The 23,146-nt window shown below is 34.4% G+C and overlaps 1 protein-coding gene across 2 annotated transcripts in view; it reads right to left on the bottom strand.

Moving 5' to 3' along the window:
• Nucleotides 1-22,203, bottom strand: part of LOC149538604 (pre-mRNA cleavage factor Im 25 kDa subunit 2-like) — a 74,344-nt gene extending 52,141 nt beyond the window's left edge. For both annotated transcript variants that reach the window (XM_089799918.1, XM_089799916.1), the window contains exons 1-4: nt 21,884-22,203; nt 10,867-10,912; nt 9,534-9,627; nt 9,306-9,379 (exon numbers count right to left, since the gene is read on the bottom strand). In XM_089799918.1, coding sequence (XP_089656044.1) covers nt 9,306-9,379; nt 9,534-9,627; nt 10,867-10,912; nt 21,884-22,002 — 333 coding nt within the window. In that variant the 5' untranslated portion in view covers nt 22,003-22,203. The remainder of the gene's footprint in view (nt 1-9,305; nt 9,380-9,533; nt 9,628-10,866; nt 10,913-21,883) is intronic.
• Between the last annotated feature and the right edge of the window lie 943 nt (nt 22,204-23,146).

The raw sequence follows: 23,146 nt of genomic DNA, 5'->3' as shown, positions 1-23,146 counted from the left end.
CACCTCTCTATCCATTAAGTGGTGCACAAATTCTCATAACTCAGGCCCTTGAACACTTTTGAAGCCTCATTAAGTGATCTCACCACTTTTTGCCAATACGATGAGCAAACAACATTAAATGACAATCCCTTTGAATAGATGCATCTCACCATGTCTTCCTAGGCAATGTCTCTAGTTTCATTCTATAATGATTTTTCCAAGGGCCCTTTTGCTCTATTATTTGCAAATTGTTCTTGAGGAGCACACAACAATGAATGGCCCTCTACAAGTGGTTCATTGGAAGTGGAAACTGAAACCATAGATGATACTTTTGTTTTCTTTCTAGCATTTTGCAAAGGATGAGATTTAGCATGCCCAACTGCTTCGTCTACTTGTTTTTCCTCTTGAATACATTTATTCACAATGTGGTTTGGAAGAAGCGTTTTAGGTGGTACCTCGTTAACTCTTGGCTACCTTGTACATCTAATGCCCTTTTAAGGAATAAAGCACAAATGTGCTTTCACTCTACTATAAGAGCTACTAGATTTCTTTGCAATGGCTGCAAATCCACACATAACTTCCTCCACCTGCCATTGGTTAAACCATTTCCACATATTTTCATATTGGAGAGCATTTGTCTATTTTGAAGGGGGAGTTTTTAGTGCTAGAAGCACTCGCAACCATTTTTTGAATCTACAAAGAACAAACAAAGCAAAAAAAGGAAAATAAAACTAAGGAAATCATTTCATTTTGTAAAAAATAAACGTAAAAAGACTTTCTCAATCATAGACAACAGATGAATATGTATCTCTATTGTAACTCTAGTGTTCAATTTATGAATTTTGACATTTGTATCTCATAAATTTCTTACAATTGTTTCCATTGGCATTTTTATCCTATTAGCATTCATCTACTATGATTGCTACACGAATAAATGATATGACTGTAACAAATAGTTGATGTTCCCTTAATGTAAAGACAATTTGTTCAAATCAAGTTTGATGCTCTTTTTTTTCATTGCTTGTCTATTTTTTTTTTACATTAGAAAAATGTAAAATAAAAAATAAAAACAAACAAAATACTAAATAAACAAGTTAGAAAACTACATGTAGCTACCCACTAGCTCTACAAAACACCAAACCACACAGTCACTACTAAAAGACCACCCAGTTGCTACAAGGTGACCCAGTTCCTACTAAAGAACTTGTCACTGCTAGATGAGGAAACATGTCACCGATGAAAAAGAAGTTCCTAATAGATAGGAGACTTGTCGCAAATAAAGTACACTAGTCATTGCCTATGAGAAAATAATACCTACATGTCATGTGAGAAAATGGTACATGTGTCGTGGGAGATTGTCGTGTGAGACTTGTGTCATGAGATTAGTGTGTATCGAGTCACTTTTAGGCTTAATTTGCAAAAAATGTTTAAATACTTTAATAAAAAGTCAACAAAATCGACTCTACCAAATTCGTCCATCTTCACCCAAATTCATCTACATTTTTGCTTCAGGCTCATGCGGCAATTTACAAATTCGGTCAAAACTATTTGAAATTTGACCATGGTCCCAATGATTGAATTTACATCGGATTCATCAAATAAAAAATCGAATTTGAAGCGAACCTTCACCGCTTGCGAATTTGTCGTGAACCAACTTTCGACTTTGGGGTCTAGCAGGTGAATGTGGTAACATAGATAAAATGGATACTTGTCAAGAGATAACCATTGGTATAGTGTCTGAAGAATTATTGATGGTATCGGTATATAATTAAGTCATTGGCAGTATCAAACGAAGTTCATTGTAAATTCCACATTGGCAATTTTGTGGTTTGGTCAATACTGTGAGTATTATTAAAGGTTTTGCACAAACATTTCTGAAATTTATCGGCACTCTTAGATTTTTTATTTCCTTGCTGCTATATTGGAATATGTTTCCCGACAAGTGTAATTAATGCACTTCACAAAAAGAGAAAATTTTGATTCTATTTTTGAGCCAACTTCCACTAGCCATGGCCGATATTTCCAGCAATATTGTAAGCAAGAGCTTATGAACAAATGAGGATGGCATTTGAGGACTCCACTATTAAAGATGAGATTTATTGTTGAATAAGTAAGTTATAGTTCATAGTGCTTGGGAGGAGTTGAGGGTTGAATTCCATTTGCAGTTCTTCTAAGCAGATTTTTCATCATAGGTGACCATTGTTATTCTTTGTATGCTATGAATAGTTTCCTGGGTGTTGGAAAGTTGGAAACCATTGGCACTCTTACTTCTAGTGTCGAGATTCATTTTTATTTAACCTTGTCAGGGGTGTGGATCTTGCTAGAAGAACACAACATTCCTAGGTGGGAGTCTCTTAAAGATCACTGAAAATTCAAATATTTCCACTCACGGCTAAGAGAGTTTTGATTGGGATTAAAACACAAGAAGGATTAACGCTTTTTTCGAATAGATTTTCTTGAGGTTTTCTTCATCAATTGTTTGGATCACACTCCATGATCCATCATCTTGATGATGGATCATAGACTTTGATACGAAACATCGATGAAAAAAAACTAATGATGGATCACAGAGTGTGATCCAAAATGTCGACAAAGAAAACTTCAACACAGTCTACTCAAAATTGTGTTAATAATACAAGAAGGATATGACAGATTTTATTTTCCCTATAGAAATACCAAAGTTGAAAAACTTGGTTTTAGCAATATCTTAGTTGGCCCAAAAAAATTGAAAATCAGGGAATCGATAAAAACTTGGCAATAAATCAACATTTTTATTGAACATTTGAAAATATACAATTTCATAAAATATTCTTTAAAAACACACACATACACACCAAATTTGTAGAACTAATACTGATATGAGATATCCATCATATTAATCAAAGTTTTGAGCTAAATAGTAAATCATAGCAATTAAAACTTAGAAGATTAACATAGTGATAGACTCATATACCAAAAAACAAGTATGAAATTTGAATAAAAAAAGTTCAAGGCATATAGAAGTCAAACTCCCTGAAACTACAAATTTTGAATACATATTAACTTCAACTTTCACTATCAATTGAAACTAGAAGTAGAAATCATAAATTGCCTCTACAACTAGAGCTCAAAAGACATCATTGTTGTTGCATGAGTGGTGTTGAAGTAGTTGCAGGAAATAGGTGCTTGAATAGGTGCCTCAGGCTCAACAAAAGCCTCTAATGGATGACCAAGCTCATACTCCTCCTCCCATGCTACCACTTTTGCATCCCAATCATCTACCTCCATCTAAAACTCAACTAGCTACTCATCAGTTGATAAAGGATCATCCACATCCGCATCTACATCATCACCATCAAGAGGTGCAATCCAATCTGCTAAATATGGATCAATCTCATCCAAGTCAAGTGCTTCATATGAAGCTTGCCCTTGCACCTTCTTTTCGTGCAAATGAAGGATGTACCGCACATAAACCAAGTCATTCAAGCACTTTTGAGTCAACCTATTGCACTTCTTTGTGTGTATGTTCTCAGAAGTACTTCAGTTTCTCTCGCAACCATAAGCACTACAGGGCTATGACAATATTTGGATGGGAAACTTTTGAAGATTAGGTGTTGTGGCACGATAATCTTCCCACCAAAGATTCGCAAGCATTAAAAAAAGTCATTGATAATATGGTGAAGATTCCAATAAACTTAACGAGTTAATAAATGGTATAATAAAACTAAAAAAATGTTCTTTTTTACCTAGTTGCAAGGTGTATCTCCTACATTTGAAATCAAGAGCAAAAAACAATGGTGTCCCTCTTCCCTCTTGTAGCCCTATAACTCAATCAGTACGAGGTCTCAAAGGTCCAAATCAGCAACCAATCTCTGAATGCATGTGTCCAAGCCAATTTGAACTTCTGCATTTACTCTAAAACTATCAAAGAAAATAGAATTTTGGGTTCAAATAGTAGGCAGTTGCATGAATATGTTGGTGGAGTTGTTGGTTCCACCTATGATCGATTATGTTCCATATGGGTCTATATGGGGTCTAATTTGACCTATACAAATGTTGAATGGCCTCTTTGGCCCTATCCATGGCCTCATATAGATAACCCATGAGGCTTTATCCCCATCCACCATTTGTAGAACCCTTACCAATGGTTCTAACACTCGGACAAAGAATTATACAAAAATCAGCATATTGCAAACATTTGAAAATTAAATAATAAATCATCAATCAAGACTTGAAAACTTATGTTGATGATCTCCTCCATTGGTTTTCCAAATCTAACATCAAACACAACCTTCTCTTCTTCAAGCGTCTTGGTATAAGGATTCTCTAACCATTGAACACACTCACATATGCCTCTGGTCGTTCAATGTGGCCAATATACTTTGCAAGTTGAGAAAATCAATAGCAAAGTGTGTGACCCCCGCTCACACAAGATCCTTACCACTAGTGTGCTCTCTCATGAGACTCAAGACCCATGCATGATTGTAAACTTACTTTTTCATATTCCTTCCATCTTCAACCATCTTCTCCACACAACTCAGTTTCCCTAGGTCCTCAAGGAGCAAGTCAAGACAATGGACTGAATAAGGCTCCAAAATAATGTGGGATACCTCTCCATTAGAAGTCTATCGAGTTCCACAAAGGAAGCTACACTATTAGTCACAATCTGGATGACATTAGATACTCGCACTTCCGCTACTACCTCATCCAATATGTTGCACATTTTTTTTACATTTTTCACTTACTCAGAGGCATCAACTGATTTTAAAAATACTAACTCCCCCTGAAGCAACAAGAAAATCATTAAGCATCTTATTCTTGCCATTTGTCCACCCATAAGATATGATAGTGCAGCCTCTCTATTCCCAAACTTTTCATTGCTCTTCCACAAGTTGATGAATGGCTTTTACCTCATTGTCTAACAATGGCCCACTCACACTCATAATGAGTTGGGGGCTTGAACCCCTTACCAAACACAAAAATTGAAGCAATCAATTGATTCAACATGGAATGCCATTGTAGTACCAAAATCTTGCAACTATCGCCCTTGTCTTTGCGTGCATCTCTTTGTTCCATGCAGTGCCTAGCAAGTCAAGTTGAGCATCAAGAGTGTTACATAAAACCCAAAAGTCTGATATATACCTGCCCACATTTCCCTATTCTCATATAAGTGGCCCAATGGAAGAAGAAGCCTTTCTACCTGTTTGTGACCCTATAGAACTTTAAAAAACCATTGGGGCTTCGATGGACTCTGATGTCCTCTTCTTTGTTGCCTTCTTTTGCACATATATTTCAAGGCTTGTGAAAGCCTCTTATAGCTTCCTTTAGACATTTATCACGCAGTGTAATCTCATTGCATGGAATCTTTGCAAGATGATATTTCAATTGTCTTACACTCGAAGTCATATGCTCAAGGCAATGGATACATTGGACATCTCCTTGATTTGGTCCTGGGATCCCATGTTTCCATAAAGGGTCCCTCTTCCTACCACCAGCCATGCTGCAGAGAAATAGGTGGAATTAGAGAACCTAGCAAAAATAGACAATTAATATTTAGAAAGCATATAATATTAAATAAATAACACTTTAGTGCAGATTAAACCTATAAAAATTAATGAATTGAATCTATATTTAGTGATAACAGATTTCTCACATGTCTTCATAAACAATAAATACAATCTTATAGCTTTCTCATATGATTACTATTTTATAAATTCAATATATATTATATAAGTTTATAAACATATATCTGTAAATTGTATTTAAACATAGTAAATACTAAATACAGTATATAAATTTTAAAATATTCTTTACTAACAATTTTTTACTGTATATATAAAAAAAATAACAGTAAAAGATACCACAAAAAAACCACAAATACATTTTTTATAAATCAAACTCAAAAATATTATAAACCAAACAAAAATGGAGTCTGGAATCAGCACAAAAAAACATAATCTGAGGCTGAGAATTCAGGCTTTCAGTAAAAAAAAAAAATCACCCAATCTGAGTCTCAACGCCCTTATGGTCTGGTCCGAGTCTGATTTGATGCAGTCTGGTCTCTCTCATCGCTGTTATGACAGTAAGGGCCAGTCTGAGTCTGAGGCTCTTTTCAACTTTTCCAATCATTGCCCAAATCCTATCTTTGTCGTTGACACAGTCTGGTCTCTGTCATCGCTGTTATGACAGTAAGGTCCAGTCTGAGTCTGAGGCTCTTTTCAACTTTTCCAATCATCGCCCAAATCCTATCTTTGTCATTATTTTGTTAAAGCCAAATATTGGCGTGAGTGTGACTTACATTAAAGCCAAATCCGTAACTTTTGTGGGTCCATGATTGCAATTTTTTAATATATTTCCTGGCCAGTTTTTTAATATATTTCCTGGTCAGTTTCTTTACATATTTCCTGGTCAGTTTTTTTATATAGTTTGCGATGAACCATTGACCATTTTATCCAGCATTATCTCGCACGACCAGGCAATTTTGTCAGGAAAATATCCAAGCGATAAGTTTGAAAAAAATGGAGCCAAATTTTTTAGTGATTATATCACTGGGCTTTTTTACACGAGATATATCATGTGTTTGGCGAAATATCACCATTTTTTCCAACCTTGCAAAGAACTACCTTCTGACTTCTGGACTTCCATTGCCAAGACCAACTCACACTATGTCGGCAATAGGAAAATAATCCACTCCATGCCTGGTGAAAACTCTGTATGGTCAAGACTTGAAGTATTCTGACTCCACTTTCATATTATTCCTGACTATTTCATTTTTGGCATAGTTTGTCAATCTTTTGTTTGCAAAGATATTGGATGAATGAGTTTTAGGCTTGTGTAAACACATGGTGAATATTCTTTGAGAAATAATACAGATTTCTGATAAAGAAATCAATAAGAAACATTATACAGTAGGAATTTTTTACAGACTCCAGTAAATAAATTATATGCATCGGTGCACAAAAGAAGAAGGAAACTTCTCAGAAATGTCAAAGTATCTCCCTAACTTCCGATGCCTTCCTAGAGGCTGAATGTGTATGGCAGGAATGCAATATAATTCAGCACAGAATGCATTACCGAGTTAAAATTGACAGCAAGGTTCCATGCAACTGATTAGCTTTTCTTAAATCGGGAACTGCTCAAAATTTGGAGGAAAAATTTAGCTAATCAATCATGCCAAGATTTTTCGTTTCAAGCAGTTACCAAATTATAATAATTTTAATCATTAAATTTTTAAGACTAAATCTAAAAGCAAATTGAAACAGTGAGGGAAGGAATATAAAACATGCAGCCACAAAAAACATTCATGGTTAAACAGTGGCTACATAACTTCAGCCCAATCTCTTCACCTACATCTCAATTTCCAAATCTCAAAGTATAACTGCTCCACGAAAATAGGAATAGATTTCAAATTATACATTGTAGTAATTCAAAAATTGCATGAGACTACCAGAGCCTCGTAAAATTGAGCCATAATCAATATGGGACCAGACTGTAACTGGCTTAAAACATTACCTATCCACACAAGCAATCCATAGAACCTATTGTGTAGATTGCTCCATGCTAGTTGAGAAGAAACTTAACTCTTTCCCAATTCATTATAATTTCAACTATTTTTCAAAGACTAGATTTGTCCAGTCTTTGAAATTTCGTAAAAGAAAGCAGAAGTTTGAGTATAAAATCTACCTAGACAGGTCGTAGGTGCACAAATGTATTGAGAAGTAATGTCTATGGTTTTTATCCAATAATAAAATATTATACTCTTGCATTATGAAATAGAAAGGTTTGCCAAATTTTCTATACTTCCAAAAACATTCTGATCTGTTGTATGTTGTTGGCAGCAAAAGTGAAGAATCGGTCTAGTTTTTTCCTTCAATTTTTTGGGTAACAATTTCTTGTATGGAGGAGAAATTTTCCAACACAAACATTTTTTCATCTTTCCATGAAGGAGAAATTTTCCAACTCTTGGCCATTTTTCTTTTATGAAGAAGAAATTTTCCAATGCTTGGGCATTTTTATATCTTTTCATGAAGGAGAATTTTTCCAAAACTTGGCCATTCTTCTCCTGCAAAGGAGAAATTTTCCACATTTAGCCATTTTTTCATCTTTCCATTAAGGAGCAATTTTCTAACACTTAGCCGTTTTCCATCTTTCCGTAAAGGAGAACTTTTCCATTACTTGGCCCTTTTTCTTCAATGAAGGAAAAAATTTCCAACATGGCCATTTTTTTCAAGATTTTGAAATTTACCGAGATTTTTTTTTTTCCCCAAGATTTCCAATTTTTCCAAGAATTTTCATTTTTTCCAAGATTTCGAAATTTTCACAATATCTTTCATTTTTTCTAAGATTCCAAATTTTTCCAAGATTTCCAACTTTTTCAAAAAATTTCAATTGTTACCAAGGTTTCCAGTTTTTTCAAGAATTTCAGTTTTTCCAAGATTTTTCATTTTTTCTGATGTTTTCATGCCTTGCCAGTTTTAAATATTTCAAGGGTGTTTCTAGACTTAAACATTTTTTGATTGACTGCCTTAGTTGCTCATTCTTCTAGATATAGAAATAGATACCCTTTTGTCTCTTTATCAACCAGAGCTCACTTGTTGCCAAAATATACTTTCTAAAATAGTAAGTTGTTCCAAAGCCAGAATAAGGTCGATCCAGGAGATAATGAAATTTATTAAAAATAGACAAGCTAAAAATAGTAAGTTGTTCCAGAGTCAAAATAAGGTCACTCCAAGACATAGTGAAACTTACTAAAAATAGAAATTTTAGAAAATAGCAAGTGTGTCAAGATATTCAATTCTCAGACAAACAAACAATTTCCATTCCAAGAGCCAGGTGGACAAATCTTTTCCAGATGTGGCCAATTTTACCAATTCTCATTTGAAACAAGGGAATCCTAGGGGACTGAGCACAAAACTACCAAGAACTAAAGCCAAAAGGGCAAGAAAAAAGAGGGGGTACCCATTTACAATGGGACAATGTGTGATTAGTTCATAACATGTCCCTAATTGGTAAACATTGCTGGAGGAGCTATAGAGATCGCAGTGTCCCCCTAATAATTATTTTGTGATGCTTCCAAGGGGATCCTCACTCAGCATTCCAAATCTTCTTCTGCTAATATGGGCCAACATTCACCTTGGTATTCAGCTAGCCTATTAAAACATTTAATCTAATGGAACCACAAACAACTTGAGAACATCTACCAGTCTATAATTTACAACCATAGTACCTAATGTATAACATATTACTAACAAGTTAGCAACTATATTCTCTAAACATGTATAATATGCAAGAATAAACTAAAATATGCCCTCTCTGTGTTTTAATAAATCAAGCATGAATTACAATACCTTCCAGTCCGGTTGATAGTTGCTTGAATTGGAACTAAGGTTGCTAGTGATTTTACGCTTTAACCCTTCAATCTCTGAGTAAACAAAATAGATACCATAAAGCAGTATGAATTAGATGTCTTTTGGAAGTACATAGAGTAACTTCCAAAAACTAATTATGGATTTACTAATATATTACTTGATATTGAAAGTCTAAAATTTCAGAAAGTTTTCTAGAACACAACTAACCATTTTCACCAGGCCTTAGGCGCCCACCAGGCAGCTTGATTATTTTATTTCCTTTCTGTAAAAGCAGTATGTGTGGACATTCATATTCATGTAGCTGCAAAACATGGAAGGCATGTCAATTATACAAGCAGTGAAGATAGATTTACTCAAAAAAGGCAGATTTTACTAAATTAATCATTTCCAAAATAGCACTTCTTAAAGAAATGTTTACTTGGATTGTGTTGATAATAATCTTTGACAGAACCTCAGATTTTTGAGAGGGTCTAAACTCTAACTCATTTGACCAAATCTGCTAATATCAGGTTAGCAAATTCAACATGATATCATCCCTTATTTTTGTCATGCAAACTCTCTTTTTCAACCTAGGCACTTTCAAAAGCATGATAGGTGGAATTAGTTCTGTACTGGTAATGCCTTGGATTGAGATCTTGTCACTAATTGTATTACCAATGATAGATTTGACCGTGTGGAACATTTTGTAGATTTTTTAAGTTGTTATTTTAAATTCTAGCGAATGAAGACTCAAGAGTGGGTGTCACTGTCTCAATATTGTATGATACTGTGATGTGTCAGATTTTGAAATTCTTTAAACACAGGGCATGAGTTATTCATTTACATGATTTTCATGCTCTATTTTTGTCACTATGCATGAATGTGTAAATTATATAGATTTAAACATATTGAAATCCAAAACATTGGAGACCTACTGACTATTTTGAACGTTGTTACCATGCTTGGTTTGTAGAATCCAGTAGAATATCAGAGACTTGTATTAATGGATGTTTATAAGCAGCATATAGCAGTAGAAAACTAAATTTAATCTTATAGAAACTTGCAAAACAACACAAACCCTCCTCTCTATAACACTAACAATGGAATTATCCACTCTACTTTGTAGTTTCATTTCACCTTTCATGAATAGAACTACTGCATTAAAAGTTACAAAAGCATCTGGAAGAAATCTGCAGGTCTAAAAGTCCTCTACACTGTTATTTTAGTGAAAGAAAAATCTTACAAGTACCGAGAAAAACATCAGATCAACATTTGTGGTTGTTTCTCTATGCTATACCTTTTGGGGAAATGCATTTATTCTTTATGGTCAACGGGGGAGAGGGTTCCAAATGGAGACAACACAAAAAGTGCAAAGAAATTTTCTAAGTGGAAGTTGTTCAGAAAATCATTCCTATAACTGAAATTTTCTTATCATTATAATCAATTCTTGATTTCTGTCATGTAAACCAGTCCCAATAAATTCCTGAGCTTACGAACATAATTTTTTTTTGGCACTTAGGATCATGATTAAAGAAATGATACATACAAACAATATACTAACCAGAAGTATCCCTTCCACAGATCTCCGTATACCTTCTCTTGTGTAACTGAAAACAAGTCAAAAGGGAACATATGAGACACATAAATACTACAGCTGAATTTGGCAAACTACAATAACCACAATGTCAGTATGCTCTCCACATTTTGAGTTATACAGTTGTTGATCTCGAGTTTATCTCAAAGAAAGTCGTGTAATCATTATTTGGATATCAAGCATAAATATGATAAACATACAAAAATTGCTAACCATCAATTTGACTATTCAAAATTCTTACCAATCTGAAATCTAATGTACTTGAAAAGAATTTTGTTCTAGCAACAGGAAAGTTATAGACATGAAAGACTACAAATTCAGAGGATGTACATTGGTGAAAAAATAATCAAAAGGAATGATAACCTAAACTAATTCCATTAGTTCTTATAACACTTTGTGATTTCAATAACAATTGGCTACGAACCATGGTAAACAGGATATATTGAAAATACGTTTAAATAACAAAACAACATAAGAGCCTCCGAATGGTACAAATTTACAAATATCCAATTCAGCTTTTATTATGCTTCTTAAGATAATCATGGCCTATGATGGGTGGAGATAGTTTGAGAAACGACCAAGGATGATATATGTTTCTATTCTATAACCTTAATATAAACTCTAATTATGTGGATGTAAGGGAAACACAATTGAAAGAAATGAGCTTGTAAAACTATTAGAATGATTTCTAATATGTTGATAGCTAAGGGAATAATACCTAAAGTTTCTCATATGAAAGATATGAAGGATAAATTGAATTTGGAACCTCAAGATACTAGCAAAATGTCAAATTCGGCCTTGAAAGAAAACTTGAACATTGAAAATCGGGGGGATGGGATGATGCTTGAATCTGTATTACCTAAGCAAAATATAGAAAATATGGTGGATTTGACAAAACAGCTAGTAATTTATCAGAAGATTGATTGTAATTGGGAAGATCTAGTTGAGATGGCTGCATTAGAGGGGAAAATTCTGTCCGACTCTAGTAAATTGATGGTGCCGGGAGATTCTCAAAATCTCCAACTGATTGAAAATCAAAATGTTACCCCAAAGTCTCTTGAGACGCCTATGTGCAAAGAAATTGTTCCCTTTAGGAATGAATTTGAGCTTGAGGAGATAAAGGAGGAAGGGAAGGATCTTAAACATAAACCGAGTCAAAGGAAAAAGATAGAAAAGAAGAGTAATACAGCTCCGGAAGGAGTGGAGACTAGAAGTAGTAAATTGGACCAGCAAGGTAAGGTGAAACCAAATGTTGGTACTCTGGAGAAACCTGGAAGGAAATCTTCTAGGAAAATTAGAGAAAGTATGCAGAATATTGTTGATGGAAGACAGGCAACTATTCTGGATTTTACCCCTAAAAAATAAATATGAAAATTATCACTTGGAATATTATGAGTTTGAATAGTACTCATAAACCTAATGTTGTTAGGAATTTTGTTAGAGAGCATAAACCGGATTTTCTATTACTGCAAGAAACAAAGATGGAAAAGGAGAAAGCTGAACAAATTAAATCTTTTAAAGATTATTGTTTAAAAGCTAGTAGTTCAAAAGGAGCTTCAAGGGGAACTCTGATGTTATGGAAGAAATCTTATTACTCAAGAACTGTGTTGAATGCTAGTAACCATTTCATGGTGGTTAAAATTACTATCATTGATCAGACTAAGGATTGGTATATTGTCAATATGTATGCTCCAAATATCAAGAATCTTAGGAAAAAGGTATGGGACAATCTTTCTCATATAAAGAGTAAAGATTACTTTGGTCGATGGATTATTATGGGAGACTTTAATGTTCCTCTTTATGACCATGAAAAAAAGGGAGGTAATGTGAGTCAGCTAGAAGGAAGACTGGATCTTATGGACTTCATTAATAAGGAGGGTTTAATGGATATGGATCTTCATGGAATTCAGTTTACATGGAGTAATAAGAGGCTAGGTAATGATTGCATTTAGGCTCGATTGGATAGAGCTCTTATTTCACCTGATTGAACTAAAGAGTTTGTTTGCAAACTGGAGGCACTTCAAAAAATTGGGTTAGATCATTTCCTTTTGATTTTTTCTGCTGATAAGATAAATCTCAAGAAGAACTTTCCTTTTAGATTTGAAAAAATGTGGATGTAGCATCCACAGTTTGAAAGTAAATTGGCTGAATGGTGGAATATAGATGTTGAAGGTACAACTCTTTTTAGAGTGGCCTCAAAGTTAAGAAATGTTAAAAAGGAGGTTAAAATATGGAATAAAAGATGTTTTGGTAATATTTTTTAGAGTAAGGAAAGTATTAAAGATGATATCCAAATTATCCAGGACAAGATACAGAAGGAAGGATATACTCCTGACCTTGAAAGAGAAGAGAATGAAAAGTTGGTTCAATATCATGACATTGTTACTAAAGAAGAAATCTATTGGAGGCAAAAATCCAAATCGATCTGGCTGAATGAAGGAGATAAGAACACTAGGTTTTTCCATCTTTCTACTCTGAAGCATAGAGCCAAAACTCGTATCTCATATCTTAAAAAGGGAGATTTGAAGATTACTGAGGAAAAGCATATTTCGGAAGAGATGGTCTCCTTTTCTTCTTTAATGACAGCTGACCCTAACATTGATCTTGCTCACCAAGCTGAACTTTTAAAGGTGATCCCTCCTTTAATTACTGAGGAACAGAATAAATTGTTAGGTTCCATTCCTAAGGAAGAAGAAATCTTAAAAGTTGTCTGCTCCTTAGGAGGGGACAAATCACCAGGACCAGATGGTTTTCCCATGTTCTTTTTCCAAAAGACATGGAAGCTGGTTGGAAGAGATGTTTGTGATGCTGTTAAGGAATTTTTTGGGGCAAAAAGAATGTTGAAGGAAATTAATTCTACCTTCCTATGTCTGATTCTCAAAAAGATTGGGGCTGATTCTCCAGACCAGTTCAGGCCTATTAGTCTCTATAATTCCTTTTACAAGAATATTTCAAAAGTACCAACATCCAGGTTGCTGCTGGTACTTCCTTCTCTTATTGCTGTTCAACAAAATGGTTTTATCCCAAGTAGACAAATTCTTAATTCTGTCATTGCTGCTCATGAGAATATTCATTCTTTATCATGTTCTTATAATCAGGGCTTTATCATGAAAGTTGATATTGCAAAAGCCTATGATAGAGTTGAATGGGTTTTTCTTGTTAAGATTTTACAGGCCTTTGGGTTTGATCATAAAATTGTTAGAGCTATTTATCAGTTGATCTCTACTACTTCTGTTGTTGTCTTGGTGAATGGTTGTTCTACTATAATTTTTAGTCCTTCTAGAGGATTGAGATAGGGAGACCCTTTATCCCCTATTCTTTTTATTATTATGGCTGATTGCTTGGGGAGATATATTGGGAAATTGGCCCTACAAGGGGATAATAGCCTTCTTCTCAACCTCTTACTTGTTCTCATGGTCAATTTGTTGATGATACTATTTTCATAAGTAAAGCTGAAGTTAAGGAAGCTAGAAATCTTAAGCAAGCTCTTAATTTGTACTCTTCTGCCTCAGGTCAGTTGGTGAATTAGAATAAGAGTTCTTTGTTTTTTATTAATACCCTATCCCAAGACAAAACAAAATTGCTAAAATTCTAGGGTGCTCAATAGGATCCTTGCCCTGTATTTATGTGGGTCTTCCTTTGGGTTCAAAAGCTCCTAATTCTTTTTGGGAAGATCTCATAAATAAATTTAACAAGAAATTGGCAAGCTGGAAGGGTAATCTTTTGAGTCAAGCTGGTAAAGTTATGCTCCTTAAAGCCTATCTCCAAAGTATCCCTACTTATGCCTTGAGTCTTTTCAGAATACCAATGAAATTTGCAGATACTATTGATAAAATTCAAAGAAATTTTCTATGGACTGGAACTAAGGAAAAGAAGAGAATGGCTTTGATTGCATGGGATCAAATTTGTAAGCCCATCCGGGAAGGTGGCTTGGGAATCAAGTCTATACGAAGTATGAATAGAGCTCTTCTGGCGAAACAAGGATGGAGAGTTTATCATGATGATAAGGAATGGAGTACTATATGGAAACATAAGTATCTTTTTAATGCCAATTCTTTATCTGATTTCCTATCATCTCCTAATGTTCTTTCCCCTTCTGCTATTTGGGGAGCTGTTCAGAGAACTGAGAATACCTTAGCCAAATGGTGTTCATGGAAAATTGGAAATGGGCAGAAGGCCTGATTTTGGGAAGATTCTTGTTGATGGATCATCCTCTGATTGAGGACTTTGAGGATAGAACCCAAGTTGACAAATGCAAGCAATTGTATGAGACTTTTGTGGGACATTATTGGCATAACAACAATTGGGTTAACTTGCTTGATGTTGACCAGGGTTTTCATAACATTCAGATAATGTTGAATGCCTTTTCTTTTTATCCCCATTAGGAGGATAAGATAATATGGAATGTTGATCCTAGTGGTCAATTTAAAGTTTCTTCTGTTTTTAAATATAAGGAGAAAGGTAATCAACCTTTATGGTCTCAAGCTTGAATAAAGGGTCTCATACCAAAAATAAATATATTTTATTGGATTTTGCTTCAAAACAAAATTCTCACTAAGGATAACTTGCAAAAAAGAGGCATTAATGTGGTTAATAGGTGTAGTCTATGTAAAGGAGGTTTTAAAGACACAGATCATTTGTTTTTAAACTGTTCTTACAGTCAACAAGTATGGAGCTCTATTCTCAATTACTGAAACATAACTTGGGTTCATCAAAATAATGTTGAACTTTGTTTTAATAGTTGGAGATGTCCATCTAAGGATACTGATGTTGATTTTTTATGAAAAATTACTCTTCCCCATCTCTGGTGGGGTATCTGGAAAGAAAGAAATAACAGAATCTTTAGAAATAAAGAAATGCCAGAGTGGGTACTTGGACAAAATATTGTCAGGGCAATAAAGAAAAATTTTAAGTCTTAGAGAAGATGTGATCAAGACTTTCAAATTGACACTCCAATGTTATCTAAAGGTTCTAATATTAAAAAAGATGACCCAAGATTGATGACTAGATGGAAGGCTCCCCCTATTGGATGGCTTAAAAGGAACTTTGATGGTGCTACTAAGGGAAATCCGGGCAAAGCAGGTTGTGGAGGAGTTTTGAGAGATCATATTGGTAATATAATAGATGCCATTGCAATACCTATTGGTATCTCTAACAGTCATAAAGCTAAGGCTATTACTGCTCTATATACAATGAGGCTAGCAATGGAAACTGGTTTTCCGAACTTCAGGATGGAAGGAGATTCCTTAAACATTGTCAATATGCTTAATGATAAAAATTCAATTACTTGGTCGATTGAAGCTAGTGTTATGGAAATTAAAACTTTAATGAATAAATTTGAAAAAGTGATTATATCTCATTCTTTCCACAAAGGTAATGAAGTGGCAGATTGGATTGCCAACCATGCTATCCAAATGGGATATAAGATGACATGGCATGGTGACTTAAGTAGGAATGTGAATTTGAACGCCCTTATTAATTATGATACAACTCATGCGACGGAGGGAAAGATTTGCCAAGATTAGCAATTTAATGATATTTGGGAGTGGGGTTACGGATGTCAATGTTCTCTCCTCGAGGAAGTACATTAATGTGATTTTAATCCTAGCTTCGCACGTATCTGTTTTAATGCATACCTTAGTTGTATCAATGAATGTATTGTCTTTGATTAATTCATCTGTTCTTCGTCTCCATTTGATTTTGGCTTATTGCAATAATTCGAAGTCTTTGGAAATGGGCAGAGAACCACGAAAACAGGAGCCAAAAAATTGCAAGGCATGGAAGGCCAAAGCTTCTATATGGCATATTCTACAAAAGGGTAATGTCACCACTTATTTGGAGCGTCTTCATGGGTATAAACCTCATGTAACAGAGGCATTCTTCAAAAACTGGATTGAAGATAGGGTTTCTCTGCATGGAGTGACCGTGCATTTGACTGAAGAGTTCATAGCTAAGGTGACGGGTTTGCCTAAGGAAGGCATAAAGTTCAGTAAAGAAACGAGTATTTCAAATGTTGCGTTTATGAAATTTCCCAAAACGGATGAAAAGGAAAAAAATTTGGAGAAGAATGGCGATTTTTATGAACTGAGTCAGATTAAGGTTATCTAGCAAGATGTGCTCTCATGTATTCGTGAGTATTTTATTTTAGATGGTAGAGCTAAGCGTGTTCATAAATTTCATTTTGTGTTCCTCAATCACTTTAGGCACAAGGATAGGCTCTTGTTTCCATTTTATCTGAGATTTTCTTTACTCCAAAGTTTGCAAACTCATAAAAAAAGTCTCGTCCGATTTTACATGAAGGGTTAATTTTATTTATTAAGGATTACTGCAAAAACAAGGCCATTGGGTCTTCTCCTCCTGAAAAAAGAAGGGCTCTATTAGCAAAACTTACTTTAGAAAGAGTAAGGGTGATGAAGGCGTTAAGGGAAAAAGGAGTCTGAAGCAAGAAACCCAGCAAACCCCTAAGCAAAATGTGGAAGAGATTATTGTGTTTGATAACTCGAAAAATAAAGAGAAAAATTTGGAGGAGGAGAATACGGATGTGGGAGAATTCAGCTCGAATTTGGAAGGCTACCCGGGAAGCAAGGGTGAGATTGGTAAGGATGAGGAGGAAGAAAGTAATGAGAAAAATACAGGGTCGAGTAATGTTGGTGAAGAGGAAAATCAAAGTGAACATTCCAAGGGAGTGAGGGATGGAAAAGAAGAAATGGCAAAGGAAAAGGAGGACCCTTCTGATGTGAATGTGAGGGAAGAGATAAGGATAGACAAGGATGAGTCTTCTGGTAGAGAAGAAATGGGGAAGGAGAAGAACGACTCTACTTATAGGGATACTATGTTTTCTTTCCTGCATACTGCAAAGCTTAAAGCTGATACCTCTCTGCAAGCTGACTCATGGATGTATAATGAATTAATGAGTTTGAAAAGAAAAGTGGAAAAGGTGCAACAGGACCAGGAAATTGACCGTGCAAAGATCAGTCAGATGGAAATGCAGGTGGATAATATACCAGAGAAACTAAAGGAGTATGAACAAAAACTTCGTTTGCTGATCAAAGAAAGTGGCAATAAGATGGAGCAGGTTACTTCCAATATTTGTGTTGTTGCTGCAAGTTTAGGGAAGCGAACCAATGAAGAAATTATGTCTCCAAGTGGACCAAGTAAAAGAACCAGACAGAGCTCTAGGAAAAGGGCAGCTAAGGCTACTAGAGGATCGGCTGCTGATACCATCCAAGGTACTGCGGAGGTCAGCAAAGAGGTGGTCAAAATGATTAAAGAGCTGCAATAGCAGCTAGTAGTGTCACTGGTTTCTGGTCTCTGGTTTTTTGTAGTGATCCTGGTATTTGGTCGTTGATATTGGTTTTTTATTTGATTTTTGTCTGTTGTAAAAACTAGGTTTTTGTTGTAAAAACTAGGTTCCAGGTCCTTGTAAAACCTAGGTTCGTTTTATCGTCCTTTTATGTGGTTTCAGGTCGTTGTAAAACTTGATTTTGCTACTGTTAAACTGCAGGTTTCAAGTCCTTGTAAAACTTGGTAGTGCTTCATGGTTTATCTTTTTTTGTTCTATTAAGGGTTTCGGGTCCCCTTCAAAACTTGGTTTTACCTTATAATCTAAAACACCCCATTGAAAACACTGACAACATATTTATCAATATTGTTGAGTTTAGAAGATCACTGCAGATGTATTAGGCTTTAGCACTACCTAATAAGGTATGTGCTTTCCAAAGGCAGTGATCTCTTCCATTTATATGGAGAATAAACCAAGAAGAGACATGTCCTTTCATGGGACATGCCTATTCATTATCATATAATTAACATAATGACAATTATAACTATTATTATATATATGTATGTATGTATGTATAATTAATATTTCTCATGTCATTATATTTTGCCATAACAATATTAAATATAAATAAATATTAGAGAATAAATGTGTGTGTACTTCCCAATAGTTTTGTCATCTAACCGAAGCTATTAGAAGTTACGGATTGATAGGCTGAATCATTTGCCATGGTAAGATAGAGGAGTGAGTTACCTTTCATTTGCACTTGATTTGAGTTTCTGGTGCGAAGTATTAAGCAACGAGGGATTTTTGTCTGGAATGTCACCAAACCCTCACATTCATAGGGTTTTCTCAGAAAATGCCTATTACTTGATTCTCCACAGTTGAAATTTCATGCTCTTCAGTGGAAAGCAAGTAGAAACATTGTATTATATGTTCCCAAAAGCATGGCACCAAATTCAGTGGTTTTTTATTTTTACTAAGAAGCCCTAGGCCCAGCATCCGTACGTGCTCAGCTAGAAATAGGCTGTAAATGCTGATGCAGAAACACAAAACAAGAGTGGGGTCCAATATTGTGATTGTTTTGGAGTTGGCAGATGTTGTGGAAGATGTCCCAAGAGTTGGAACCAGTGGCACAAACCATTTTGCCATATTTGCTTTGTAAATGCCCAAAATTAGCCCTGTTAAGCCTAGATCAGCACAAATAGGGTTAAGGGGCTTAGAGAGAGAATCAGACCCTGAAACTTTGGAATCTCAGAGAACTCTGAAAAGGGTATCTGAAAAGAAAAAGTATTCCTAGGGTTGTTTGGAAGATTTTGGAATTAAGGCCTGAAAACGAGATTAGGAAGCCTAATTACTTTAGGTCTGCCTTCTGGCCTAATAAGGGTTAAGCATAAAGTGCAAAAATTTGAGCCGAACCATTGGTGGATTTTTGATAGTTTGGTCATTCTAAAGGTATCTCAAGAGTTGGTTGGGTTGTGAATGAAGTTTGGAGTCAAAATCTAAGTTTGGCCCTTTTTAGGGATTTTGGTCCTAGTACTCAAAAGTACCCATTTTGGATGCATGTGTAGAACTGTGAACATCATGGGAAGTCCTTGTGGTCAGTCTAACACCATGGATTGGGAGTAGGATTTGTGTAGATTTAATGGAAGTCAAAGTAGGGTTTTGAAGGTTTTCCTCAAGGGAAAGTTTGGCGTATAGGGTTCACTAACACTTCTCACAGTGCTCTCTGCATCATGGATGAGTTTTTGAGGCAGAGAATTTTAATTATTCTACAGAATGTAGAAATCTATTACAGTGGAACTGTGTGCAAAGGTATTCAGTGTTGGATTAGTCTCAGAATTTCCAACAATCTTAGTGTGGGAAGTTCTGTGTGTTTGATCTATGTATGATCAATTTATATTTGTTAGTCATATTCATTGTGAGAAGTACTGATAAGATACTTATACTTTGTATACTCAGCATTCTCATAGCAAAAGTGATAAAACTGTGCATAAAGCTCATTAATTGATTGTTGAGAATCATCAGTCATAAGTGCACTGTGTGAGATCACTGTAGTTTTTGTTTTTTTTTTTGCACACAATAGGGTTTTTAACCCTCAAGTGGAGGGTTTTCCGAGGATAATTTTAGTGTCCTTTGTTATTCTGTTTTTCTGTATATTGCATTATAACATTCTGGTTCACAAATTTAACACTGGCTTTGTTTGAAAATGCTTTAACTTTTTTGGGTGAATTCAGCTTTGTGGCTTTATTGTTATGGTTTTGTTGTCTCTACACTGCAGATAGTTTCTTTGCTGTTGTTCTTGGCGTGTTTTTGTTCATAGTGTTTTTAACGTTTTGGTTCAGGGATAGTTGGTACTTTTCTTTCTCTTGGTATGGCCTGTCACGCCTCTGAGGTTTGCACAGGATATGTGTATGTGATGCAGTCGGGATGAGGCCCCTTAATAGATCGGACCTCACAATATTTAATCAAAAAAATCATCACTGGCAACATCTGCAAAGATAAAAATAATACTTGGATAAAAAGGCAAGATTTAAAAACCAAATTGGAAAGATGTTGGCAAACATAGATTGCATTTCAAAGGTGGTAAATTAAGAATTATCAGTGAATTATATAAGGCACAAACTTGACTAACACAGAAAATATAAAATATATTTATGAAAAAAAAAGTCATTAGGCATCCAGAAAGCACCACTGCAAGATAATAAGAAAATGGAGAGACAATCAGGAACCATAACATACAAAAACTCAAGGAATAATTAAGAACTAAGACACTCCAAGGAACCATACGTTTAATAAATGAGTTATTAAGGGAGAAAAATCTAAACTAATTTATAAGTGATGGATGCTATGTTGGCCCTAAGGTGGGCCGAAAATTCATCTCATTATAACATAATTAACACAATCCGAACTTTGGATTACACAAGGCTACAAATTTAAATGAAGGAATAGAAGTCCAAGGTTGCACAGAGGCGGGGGTATTTGGGTACTTTGGAGATGAGTACAGGTGCAGTTATTTTTACAAAAGATCTAACAATATAATATTGAGTTTTCAAAACAAGAACAGTGATAAAGTTTACTATCACATATTAACTTTGAAGATTAAGTACACAAATTCAAATGTCGTTCAATCATTCTATCGAAATTTCAAATTGAGTAGTGATTACATATTGAAATAAGCTTGAAAAACAGCACTCTAAAACACAAACAAAATTAGAAATCTTAATTAAGGTCCTTAGCTATGATGCTCTCCACTGAATATTGCGTATACCAGTACTTGGTACGTGTCCTAGAAGTATGGGTAAAAGTACCCATACAACATAGACTAGAACCCCAAAGACCTCTCCAGTAGCACCTTGTGATATCCTAAACCTCAATGGTACAGTTTTTTCGCAAAGAAAAATCACACCGCCTAGGTTTTGCTAATTGAGGAAAAAATTCCAAATTTTGCAAAGATTTTATGGAGTAGTCAAATGGTCTGGATCAATTTATAACTAAGCGACCGAGGCTCGAACCCTGTAGCCTGCCGTCAGGCGTGTGATCCTTGTTGAACCCAACATATACATATATTCCAACCCATGAATATTTTCATGCTCTGAAATTAAATTTAACAAAATGATATGTTGAAAATCATCAAATACAAACATGATTAGATGATTTATTTTAGCGAATTCCATATTGAAGATGACAGAAAGCAAAGCTTACTTGGCTCTTCTTCTGTCTAATTTATCACACAGTAAACTGTCCTTATACACCTTCGCTTTATTTACACCAAAAGTGTAGCCCGCAAGAGGATAAACGTTCACAACCGACTCTGAAGACATCTTCTGTTGATCTTCTACAAACAAAAGCACCAATTTGATACATGTACTCTACAGTCCGACACGCACTCAAAACCAAATGAGCCAAATGAAAAAAATTCCTGACAAGACCATCCAAACGGCAAAACAACTATAGCGAGGAATTCAAATTGAAATATAAAAGGAAAGAAATTTAGTTGCAGGAACCATACCGTCAAAAATAATTCAAACAGAATTATACGTTCTGAGAATGTACGCATATAATATTAGTCTTCTTTTACACGTGGTAAAAAGGAATTTTAAATTGTTAATTACTGGCTTGGGTAATTTTGATCATTTATCTTATTTCTAATATACGCATATAATGATATTAGTCTTTGATTTTTTAATTGTTAATCACTGGCTATGCTAATTTTGATCATTTATTTTGTTTCTATTGAGTTCTGTTAATGGTTCATCATGTCAAAAGTATGAAACAATTGGAATCATTCAATCTAATTTTACAATTAAATCAACCAATTATAAATTAAAGTATTAAAGTAGCTTTTAGAATTTATATTTTATTTTTCATGAATATATAAATCTTATTTACTTTTCATTTGATTGGTCAAAATAGATTTTTTGTAATCACAAAAATCCATTTTTATAAATTAATTTACTAATTTCATCATTTTTACTTTAAAACAAACAAAAAAAATTCATTGTTTTATGATTTTTTTATGATTTTTCCATTGTTTCTTTAATATTAAATATTTTATGTTATAAAAAAAATTTAATAAATGATTAATAACAATTGAATATTTATCATTCATTGTATTGTTTAAATTTTTAATTTAATTTATATTGATGAGTGATATTATGTATTATTATTTTTTATAATTGTTAATATGAGTTAGTGATATTATGTTACTTTACATGAATAATATTTTTTAATATTTTTTTCTAATCTTGATAGAGTTAGTTTTTAATTTTTTATTATTTCTTTCTATAACATTTTTTTTTTTTAAATTGAAAAAAGATGAGCTAACTTGTGAGCCTCTCATGTGGGAGGTTGGGGTTCGAGTCTAGTCAAGCTTAATGCGTAAACTTTTTTTTTGTCATGTTATTTACATGATAAAAATACATGCAATCAAATCGAAAAGAACAATGACTATAATTTAAAACAAAA

This window comes from Cupressus sempervirens, chromosome 9, assembly GCF_028749045.1.
Source record: "Cupressus sempervirens isolate cs-2001-9-10 chromosome 9, ASM2874904v1, whole genome shotgun sequence".
NCBI classification, from domain to species: domain Eukaryota; kingdom Viridiplantae; phylum Streptophyta; class Pinopsida; order Cupressales; family Cupressaceae; genus Cupressus; species Cupressus sempervirens.
The sequence above is the reverse complement of the archived record's forward strand: the minus strand, read 5'-3'. Positions and strand labels throughout refer to the sequence as shown.